The sequence below is a fragment of the Sinocyclocheilus anshuiensis genome, unplaced genomic scaffold, assembly GCF_001515605.1.
Source record: "Sinocyclocheilus anshuiensis isolate Anshui unplaced genomic scaffold, SAMN03320099.WGS_v1.1 scaffold351, whole genome shotgun sequence".
Classification (NCBI taxonomy): domain Eukaryota; kingdom Metazoa; phylum Chordata; class Actinopteri; order Cypriniformes; family Cyprinidae; genus Sinocyclocheilus; species Sinocyclocheilus anshuiensis.
Genome location: NW_015552551.1, coordinates 42,140 through 53,378, shown reverse-complemented (window position 1 = coordinate 53,378; position 11,239 = coordinate 42,140). Strand labels below are relative to the sequence as shown.

Here is an 11,239-nt window from a genome sequence, read left to right as displayed (position 1 = left end):
TAAAGTTGCTTTGCAATGATTTGTATCGTGAAAAGCGCTATACAAATAAACTTGAATTGAATTGAATTGAATAGTGTCCTCTTTTGGAAGGCCAAACAAAGTAGTTTCGCTTTCACAATGAAACACAGCGTCACACACGGCAGGCTTAAGGAACGGCCGGAGGGCTTGAGTGAGGAACAGGCGGTGGGCTTGAGAACGGTGCGGCCGGCGGATTCGACGAAGGAGCGTCCGGCGGGCTTGCGGCAACCACATGTGACGACCCCGGGCTGGACTCCACTTCGTCCATGGTGAAAGCCGATCAGGCGATCCACAGCGCGAAGTTGATGTATTTCCTCAGCGACCAGCACGGATCAGCTCTAGGCATGACGAAGCGGATATCGTCCTCTTTTGTAAGGCCAAACAAAGTAGTTTTACTTTCACAACAAAACACACAGCACCTTCACTACATGGCGGCAGCAACAATACTACAGCGAGAATAAAAGTTACGCCTTCTTTCTTTGTGTGAACATTTGGGCGGCGTTATGCAAATCTGCCCACATCGTGATGTAGGTATGTGGGGGCGTGTTGGAACGAGGCGTTTTAGGTAGGCGTGGTTGACTCTTAACTTTTATAAAGAATATCTCTTTGGATTTGAGACTTTACAGATCTTCTTTATGCACTAAGAGCTTGTAACACTCCAAAGAGAAAGGAAAAATTGAAATCGCATCATATGACCCCTTTAATTTACATGTTTTTTCCATTTTTAGAAATCACATTTTTTTAAATTAGGCTATCAGATATATCCAAGTTTTTCAAGACTGTAGGAATCCTTGTTGAGGGATGAATTAAAATAATAAATATCTTGATTTTTGTTGTTGTTTTGCCTTGTTTTAATACTTATTTTACCTTAATTTAATGCTGATTATGTCTTATTTTGAATCACTTAGAGTCATATCAAGGCCACCTTGGAAGTTTGCTGAGGCTCCCTGGTTGAGAAGCGCTGGTTTAGATGTTAAAATCATGTTTCCTTTTAAATCTGCAGGTCGCATAGATTCACAGGAGATCATGCAGTCACTAAGAGACCTTGGGGTTCATATATCTGAGGAACAGGCTGAAAAGATCCTCAAGAGGTAATTTGTTTTATTGTTTTATTTGTTTTAACCCCCTTCATTCTCTTTAGTCTTTTTTTTTCAGCTAATAATTCAGACCTGACTGATCTGTATAGTGTTGATCTGACTGGGAACCCTCACCTCAAAACAGCATGTGTTATACAACACGTCTCCTGGTTCTTATTTTTCAGCGTGTTTCTTTGACCAGTCAATATCAAAGAGATTTTCGAGCTCCTAAAAGAAACCAGAATCCCATGTACAAATTAATCACAGCACATACAATAATAAAGTTCTTTTTTATTTTCTGTCTGTTTGTATGTGTGTTTGGTCGTGCGCTTTCTGTCTCTGTTTCTTTATCACTGTCTCCTTCTTGTGATCCCACCCCCACTCTCTCTCTCTGCTCATCTTATCAGAATAAGGAGGGGTCATATATGTGCCCCTATAATGTAGTAAGTAGTGGTCTTCTCCCTGCATGTTTGCCTTGCTCTGTATTTTCATTTCATCTGCGCTGTTTTCATTTTGCATTTTTGAGGTAATTTTTTTCTCTCTCTCTCAGAAGCTATTTTGACTCATGTGGGTGATGCTTTGGAAATATGAAAGTGAAAGTGAACGTGACGTGATGTGGCCAAGTATGGTTACCCATACTAGGAATTAGTGCTCTGCATTGAACCCATCCTAAGTGCACACACACAGCAGTGAACACACACCCGGAGCAGTGGGCAGCCATTTATGCTGCGGCGCCCGGGTAGCAGTTGAGGGTTCGGTGCCTTGCTCAAGGGCACCTCAGTCATGGTATTGAAGGTGGAAGAGAGCGCTGTACATTCACTCCCCCCACCTACAATACCTGCCGGACCTGAGACTCGAACTCGCAGTCCTTTTTATATCTCTAACCATTAGGCCACAACTTCCCCCATAAGCTTGCTAATGATGCATATATTTTAAGATTTTTTGACAAATACTACAAAACTCTTAACAGAAGAAAGCTTTCTTAAAATTAATAAAGAAGAATTCTAAATGTGAAGGTCAGAATAGATCTGAAACGCTGAAACCAGGGACATTTTTGCATGTGAATAATTATTACTTTCTAGCTGCTTGACCATACATCATTAATTTTCGCATTAAGTTTAGCAAGTCTAAGCAGTTTCTTATCTAGGTGCTTACATTTAAAAAATAAACTAAGCTGGTCTTTTTTCAAAGAAGAGGCTGCTACCCAGAGCCAAAGAGGTTCCTGACATATTATTTCGTTTTGGTCTCTTTTTGTCTTTTTATTTTAACAGTATGGATAAAAACGGTACGATGACGATTGACTGGAATGAATGGAGAGATTACCACCTGCTTCATCCTGCTGACAACATTCCTGAAATCATCCTCTACTGGAAACATTCAACGGTAAAAGCAAACCAGGCCATGTGCATTACAGTTCAAAGTTTCCAGCTTTGTTTTAGCACCAGCTGTCTCTCATTGCTCCTTTTAGGAGGTTATGGTGCTTTTTATTGTCTCTTTATTCTGTGTAAATTGCCTATACTTGCATCACTGACATTCACCACACACCGGTGATGGGCTGCCACCTTAGTCATTCAGTCCTACTAAGCCCTACTAAGTTAAATTTGTTTCCTCACACTTTAAATACTCCTGAATGGGACAAATGGGGTCACTGTGATCCAGTCTGATCCTGTTAAACAGATCAACAGTGTTCTGACGTCACTGACCCGGGAGAGGTAGATGCGTGGATTAACATTGCACCGAGGTGAACAGATAACTCGATAATTGTTTACACGTATATTACAGAAGGGTAATTTGATTTGAAAAATGAAAGCCTGATATTTCTGGATTTCTTTTGTTATGTTATTATCATAATTAATATTTTGATGATAAAAGAAAATTAAATATAGCCACCCAGAACCAATGAAGATCAATTGAGTGTCATATTAAAACTGGATGATATAAAAAGGACTGAGCTAAATTTATAAATATCCACAAAAAAAGTGCAAGACAGATGCCTCTTTTCATATGCATTTTTTATGTAATCTCTTGAGATTCTGTCAGTTTACAGCAGCTCAGAAACGCAAGAATTTTTCTAGTACTAATGATGGATCGTCTGACGGGTTGATTGTCCATTCATTATGTTCTCTTGTGCATGTAATCTCAATCCACATGATGTCATTTCCTCTGTACAGATATTTGATGTAGGGGAAAGTTTGATGGTCCCTGATGAGTTTACGGCAGAGGAAAAGAAAACAGGGATGTGGTGGCGACACCTGGTAGCAGGAGGTGGAGCAGGTGTTGTGTCCCGTACCTGCACCGCACCCCTGGACCGCCTTAAGGTTCTCATGCAGGTATGAGACCCACTGACACAATTTAAAATAACTTTCTTCTAGTTTAATATATTTTAAAATGTGATTTATTCCCATGATGGCAACGTTGAATTTTCCACAGCCATTACTGTCACATGATCCTTCCGAAATAATTTTAATATGGTGATTTGGTGCTCAAGAAACATTTCTTATTATTATCAACATTTTTTTGGGATTCTATGCTGAATAGAAAGTTCAAAAGAATAGCATTTATTTTAAATCGAATATTTTTTGTAACATTATAAATGTCTTTACTGTCCCTTTATTGTATATAATGTGCATAGCATTGGTTTAATGAGAACCATGATCCATAGGTCATCTAGGCTGGTGAGCTAACATCCTATAGGTTGAAACCATAGTTGGCGTGGTACTCTGTACATGAACTGAAGTGTTAGTGAGATCCCATGTCACAAGTGTGCTGTTTATGAAGGACACAGTGCTACTGTAGTAGGTGTACTGTAGAGTCACTATAGGACATGATGTTCTGTTCTTTGGTTGAGTGCCTCGGTGGATGACCATGCACATTACAAAATGCCTTAGTGAGGCTAGTTTCAGTTTGGTTTGGTGGATTTTAAAGTTCTACATCTTTAGTGTATGAATTCATAAGACTATAAAGGACATTGAAGTTTAGCTAACCTTAAAGCTTACCTTACCTGAAGTAAACTTGTGTTACAATGCTTAAATGAAACAATTTGCAAGTAAACTGAGGAATGGTGTTGGCAGGTTCATGCATCACGCAGCAACACCATGGGTATCGCCGGAGGATTCGCACAAATGATCCGTGAGGGTGGACTTCGGTCGCTGTGGCGAGGGAACGGTATCAATGTTTTAAAGATTGCACCTGAGTCTGCTATCAAGTTCATGGCGTATGAGCAGGTAGCTTGTTGTTGTAATATTTTGGCAATTATTGGACAGACCTTACAAAATTGGATAACTTATAAAATCCTGGATATTTAAAATGATACAATGTTAATATATTTACCCACAATGTTTAAATAACTGTTAAATAAACAGTTACTTTTTTTTGCTGCTTTGATGATCTTTTTTATGTGATCAAATCTTTTTTTCAATGAACATTTTTTTTCTCTTTGCTATTTTATCTGTGACCTCTAAAGCTCATTTGCCCTGTCCTTCAGATTAAGCGGCTGATTGGCAGTAATCAGGAGACGCTGGGGATCCTGGAGAGGCTGGTTGCTGGGTCTCTAGCAGGAGCTATTGCTCAGAGCAGCATCTACCCCATGGAGGTAAGAACGTAAACCATCATTTAAGAATAACGTTTGAGCACTGCTTTGAGAAAACAAAAGCTTTCTGTTTCTGTCATTTCAACAATAATTATTAATCATAAGCCATGACTAGACCTCCCATGCATTCTTTGTATCATGTTCTGTAATGTACAATTTAAAAAAATTATGTTTCCATAGTTTTTAATTACTAACTGCCATCTCATAAACTGAAACTTAATCAAGCTAATGATGGCTTTCTACACCAAACAAAGATCTCTTGGAGCTTAAACAAGGCTTTTTGTGTGTTTAAGGTTTTAAAAACTCGTCTTGCCCTGGGAAGGACGGGTCAGTACTCTGGTATCATGGACTGCGCTAAACATATATTTAAGAAGGAGGGACTGACAGCCTTCTATAAAGGTTATATTCCCAACGTGTTGGGAATCATCCCTTATGCTGGAATAGACCTGGCTGTTTATGAGGTAAGTTTTTACACAGTAAAACAATAGGACTATATATTTGTCAGGCTACATCAGTGGCAACCAACCGAAATAAAATAATTTTCAGTTAAGCTAAAAATTAATTTAGTTATTACTATAATTAATTAAACAAAAACTGAAATAAAAATAAATTAAAGCAGAATAGAAATAAAAACAAAAACTAATAATAATCGACAAAAGCACAACAAAATTACTCAAATTAAAACTGAAAATCTAAAAAAGCTCATTCAAAATATCAGTAAATACTATAATGGTCTATAAATAATACAAAAATAACACTGTGCTACATGCTTTTTTATTTATTTAATTTTTGTTTCAGTTTTCTACCTCCTGAATGTTTTATGTATTTTATGATTAATTCATATATTATATTATATTATATTATATTATATTTAGGGCTGGGCAAGTTAACTCGTTATTGTCGCGTTAACGCATTAATTGATTAACGCCGACAAATATTTTATCGCGCGTTAATGCAGTTTTTTATTATTATGAAAGTCTGTTGATAACCTGATCCTGTTTGATCAAGGCATGCGACTGTTCTGACTTGTCCAATTTTCAGCATCAGTTTTTCATCTTGCTTCAAAATTCTGTCTATTCATTGTATGCATTTGAAATATAGAGTTGGGTTTTGTTTTTTTTGTACCCAAGTGTACCTAAAATAAAAAGTGTTTAATATACAGGTTTGTGGCTCTTAATTTCCTATTAATTAACCATTTGTAATCTTATGTTCACTGTTCATTTTTTATAAATATAAGATTTGTATTAAATCTATATTCATTCATATAGTCAAATCGAATCGAGAATTGAAATAAAAAATCGAATCGAAATTGAATCGAATTGAGAGCTTGAAAATCGAATCGAATTGGAACATCTGAATCGATACCCAGCCCTAATTATATTATATTATATTATATTATATTACGGATTGTTCCGGTCCTTGATTCTGATTGGCTGAGCCACGTTCGAAGCTGTTGTAAAATTACTCTACAAACATACACCTTTGTTTACGTTTGTCTTTTGCTTGGCAACCACTTTGTTGCAACCACAACTGATTCTGAGGAACTACATTGTTTGGTGGAAGAATACTGTTTTTATTAATATCATTACACTTTATTTGATCGGTTTTATTTTGTGAAACCTAACTACATATATGGAATAACCGTTTTATAAAAGCAATAAGCTCCGTGAAGCTGTGGTTTACAGTGAATTTATAACAGCTAAGGGGGTTTTAATAAGGGGGCTAATAACAACGCCCTGTTATAAATTCACTGTAAACCACGGCTTCTTGGGGCTTATTGCTTTATTAGTTTATATTATATTATAGTGACTATAATGTAACTCCCATGTCTCTCTTATTTTCATGTGTAGACATTAAAAAACTGGTGGCTTCAGAGGTTTGCTACAGACAGTGCTGATCCGGGTGTGTTTGTGCTGCTAGCCTGTGGTACAATGTCTAGTACTTGTGGACAGTTAGCAAGCTACCCATTAGCCTTAGTGAGGACACGAATGCAGGCTCAAGGTAAGTCTTTAAAGTCTCAAATACATAATTAGAAGGCTTCACTAAGAAAACTATTATTGTTTATCTATCAGAGTCCAATTGATTTTTTGCATTTTGTTCTTGCTCTCCATTGGTTAGCAGCTTCTCAGGAAGGCAGCCCTCAGATGACCATGACTGGTCTCTTCAGACACATTGTGAGGACAGAGGGCGCTATTGGACTCTATAGAGGCTTGGCACCCAACTTTATGAAGGTCATTCCTGCTGTTAGCATCAGCTACGTGGTGTATGAGAACCTAAAGATCACCCTTGGCGTTCAGTCCCGGTAAGGGGAATCTGAAGACTGTTAAAATCCTAAATGACTTTTGTTTTTCCTCTCAACTTTTATCTTGAACTACTGAATGAGATCGTCCAAGAGGGCCAGTTTGCACTCGAAGAGAACTGTAGCAACTGTTGGCCAAGAAAGAGCTTGCATGAGGTGAAGAGGAAATCTTTGCGTCAAAGTGGTTTGGCTTTATTCAGTGAATGGAAGAGACCAGGGACATGCATAGAAAAACTTTCAGATCGATACCTCTGCATAAAATACAATCCTAGCTGTAAGTAAAATGTGAGCATCTCAAAATGGCATCTGTATTGGATCCAGACACTCCCTTATTCCACTCCTGAGGTCACGGGGTTGTGTTTGCTATATTATAGTAGGGACCAAGAATATGAAAGATATTTTAATAAACTGCTTTATGGAAAGGACACAGCATCCATTAATTATCATTTAAAGTGCACGACTGGAATTTAATGCGCTAAAATCTTTGGTAGATACCATGCTAATAATCCTGGTGTAGTCCCTTCAGATCACTGAATCCTCGTTCCACTGGATGGCAGTATTCAGTAATAAAGAGCTGACAGAGCCAGACTCTCATCATCAGCCAAAACTTGTTATAAGATCACCCATATACTTGCATTTTGCTCACATAATTTACTACTTTTTTACTAATTTACTTTACTCCCTTGTACTATTACATTAATTGACATGCCAGTTTTCACATCTTGAAAAGGATAGTATAATAAGGGAAATATTTGAAATATATGTCTTGCTCATCAAATGGTCCCAGTAATATTGTTGAGGGCTTTTCATTGTTAAATTATTATTATTTTTTTAATGTTGTTTATTTATTTATTTTTGATTGAAGGTTGCTATTAAAAATTGAGAACACTATATATGTGCACACACTCCCCATGGTGACTGGCAGCTAATCCAGCGTTATGTAAAAAAAAAAAAAAAAAAGTGTTTTAACACTTTGGGTCAGTTTGAGAAGAAATCCACATGTGGATCAAGTGTAAAATGACCTGGGTTTTGAGAATTCAGCTCCAGCTTAAATGTAGTGGGTAGAATCTGTGTCTAGACAGACACTGTCCGCTCTTAAAGGGTTAATTAACGCAAAAATGAAAATTGGCTTGTGTTTTACTCACCTTCGAAACATCCTAGGTGTATATGACTTTCTTCTTTCAGACGAATCCAGTCGGAGTTATATTAAAAATTGTCCTGGCTATTCCAAGATCTATCATTTCAGTCAGCGGGTGTTGCAGTTGAACAATCCACAAGTCGTCAAATAAAGTGCATGCATTCATAATAAAACATGCTTCACACGGCTCCAGGGGGTGAATAAAGGCCTTCTGTAGTGAATCCATGCGTTTTTGTAAGACAAATATCCATATTTCAAACATAATAAACACTTTTATATCACTTCCGCCTACTGTCATACTTGGAAGCCGTGCCGGCGGATGACGTAGTACGTCGGCGTTGCGTGATTAGTGACGAATGCGGAGAGACAACAAAATAAAAATGCCGGTCACGAATTAGAAGCACAAACCGAGGATTTGCAAAGAGAAATGTCGGAGGATTTCGATATAAGCCAAGAGGAGACTGGTTTTCCTTTGCTAAAGTAAGGAAACTGCTTCCTTTGCTCCTATAAACAAACTCGCGAGATTAGCATATCTCAGAGGAGCACGCGCTGCGCATACGTCATACGCCTTCCGCGTATGAAAGATAACGGAAGTGATATAAAAGTGTTTATTACGTTTGAAATATGGATATTTTTCTTACAAAAACGCATGGATTCACTACAGAAGGCCTTTATTCACCCCCTGGAGCCGTGTGAAGCACGTTTTATTATGAATGCGTGCGCTTTATTTGACGACTTGTGGACTGTTCAACTGCAACACCCGCTGACTGCAATGATAGATCTTGGAATAGCCAGGACAATTTTTAATATAACTCCGACTGGATTCGTCTGAAAGAAGAAAGTCATATACACCTAGGATGCTTCGAGGGTGAGTAAAACACAGGCTAATTTTCATTTTTGGTTGAACTAACCCTTTAAGTTGGAGAAAGCAATGCTACAAATTGATTTGTTTTTACATTCAAACAATACTTGTTCATTCACTCATAAATGATCTGCATGACTGCAGTGTAAATACAGTTTCTCACCAGTATTAGTTTGCAAGGATTTCAAACATAACTCTTATTTAAACTCTGTAGTCGAGGAACATATCTAAGCACTTTATTTTAATAAAATTAAAGCAGACTTTAATTTGTAGGAGGATTTACAGTGGAATGATAGTATTCAGTGATTGTAGTGGTTGTGATTTAAGTAAATATTATTTTTCAGCATTTATGTTTGTTTGTATCAGGTTGGGGTCAAAAAGGTTCAGGTTTTGAAAAGGAAACACTAAAGAGGTACAGTATAGGTTAGGATCTCTTTTGAAAAAAAATGTAGTTGACTCTACTCTGCAGCAGTAGGCAAGTATCTTGTTTATTTGCAAATGACATTGCAGGATTGGCACCCTGATGTGCATTTTGACCGACAAGGAAAAAATAAGTTGCACTTACAGCTATTTCCATGTGAAGTCCTAAAACCCACCAGTTCAATGGGTTGTTGCCCTTTGTAACTCTACAAGACCATAGTGTTAATATAGTTGCCTTATTTATAAATAAAATAACGCTGCTTTTAGACTACTTGGGGGAAGCGTAGGGAGATGGCATAAATGTCAGACAGAAATATTTTTCTAATGATTTGATTCTCAGGGAGAAATCAAAGGTCTTAGATACTCCTCTGCAGATGAGACTCCTGAGACTCTTCTCCATTGAGATCTGGAATAGATATCTGCATGTTTATAAGTTGTATTGAGAATTTGTGCAGGCCTAGGATCAGTTTGCCTTTCTCAAGCCTCTTTATCGGAAGAAAAATTACTTGGATCAGTGAAAAACAGCAAATACCCTTCTGTGTCCCAATGGTGGTTGAATGGAACTCAGCTGTGGCCCAATTCCCTTTGAATCAATTCAGTCTTTGTAATGCATGTATGTGTCTCTTGTCTGAAAATGCACAAATTGCACTGTAGAGTCTTTACATGGCTTTAAAAGCTGTATTGCGTGTCTCATAATGGATGCAGTTTGTGTTTTGTTTGTTTTGCATTTTGCACCTTTTTTCACTGTTTCTCACAGGAGAAATCTTTGGACTCCTCTGGACTTGTGAGCTCGACCCATTTGTGTGGTTGTCCTGAGACTAAAGGCTTTAGATTTGTATGTGTTTGTGGCGTTCAGCACAATCAAGGAATGCCGCCCTTTGAGACTGCCTGTAATCTATTGCCTTACTGTTCAGCTGGTAGTTAGTGAGTGTAAATGCACCACGTTCGCTACATGTATATCAAAATGTACTGTTGCTGGGGTCACCCGAGTATCATAAACATACACGCTAATAAAATATCCAAATATTTGTACTGCAAAACATATCTAGATGCGATGACACATCTGCGAAGTTTTAGTTGATGCCGAGATGTGCAAATCAATGCAAATCCATGTTTACTGGACAAAAAAAGGAAATAAAAACGATGTCCTCTAAAATGCAGAAATTGAATGTAGAGCGAAAATATTTATGTTTGTAAAATAACTGTTAAATAAAGTTATTCTTGATTATGTTCATGGAAGTTGGGTCTGTAGTTTGTGTAGTTTTTTATTTATTTATTTATTTTTAATCTATCCCAGGTCACAAATATTTAACTATTCAAAATATGTATTTGTCAGTCTCACATAATTGTACGTTTTTTTTTTTGTTTTTTTTTGTAGATGCATTTTTCTCAGTTCTGTTACCAAAATCTCATGTGTCTTAAAAAGCATGTTTAAAAATGTCAACGAATTCCTTTGTTTTCCCTTCAAGAAAGTGTTTATTTTAAAGAAATGACTGATTACATGTTCAAATAATTGGTATTTATGACTAAAAATTCAATATATATGCACACACACACAAAGAAATACGCAAAGCCATTTAAAGCCACTTAAAGTTTATTTTTTATGTAGTAATAATTTATTAAAGGGGTCATATGACATTGCTACAAAAAACATTATGTTGTGTATTTGGTGTAATGAAATGTGTTTGTGGTTTAAGGTTCAAAAAACACATTATTTTCCACATACTGTACATTATTGTTTCTCCTCTATGCCCCACCTTTCTGAAACGCGTCGATTTTTGCAAAGCTCATCGGTCTGAAAAGCGAGGTGTGCTCTGATTGGCCAGCTATCCAGTGC

At 37.2% G+C, this 11,239-nt stretch overlaps 1 protein-coding gene across 4 annotated transcripts in view; it reads left to right on the top strand.

The window, feature by feature from the left end:
• Positions 1-7,404, top strand: part of LOC107664407 (calcium-binding mitochondrial carrier protein SCaMC-2-B) — an 18,333-nt gene extending 10,929 nt beyond the window's left edge. For 2 of the 4 annotated variants that reach the window (XM_016454961.1, XM_016454964.1), the window contains exons 3-10: positions 1,022-1,109; positions 2,366-2,477; positions 3,266-3,424; positions 4,166-4,318; positions 4,579-4,686; positions 4,977-5,144; positions 6,534-6,684; positions 6,805-7,404. In XM_016454961.1, the coding sequence (XP_016310447.1) occupies positions 1,022-1,109; positions 2,366-2,477; positions 3,266-3,424; positions 4,166-4,318; positions 4,579-4,686; positions 4,977-5,144; positions 6,534-6,684; positions 6,805-6,989 (1,124 nt within the window). In that variant the 3' untranslated portion in view covers positions 6,990-7,404. Of the gene's footprint in view, positions 1-1,021; positions 1,110-2,365; positions 2,478-3,265; positions 3,425-4,165; positions 4,319-4,578; positions 4,687-4,976; positions 5,145-6,533; positions 6,685-6,801 lie in introns of all 4 variants that reach the window. The other 2 variants (XM_016454960.1, XM_016454963.1) reach the window with 1 other exon arrangement.
• The last annotated feature ends 3,835 nt before the right edge of the window (positions 7,405-11,239 follow it).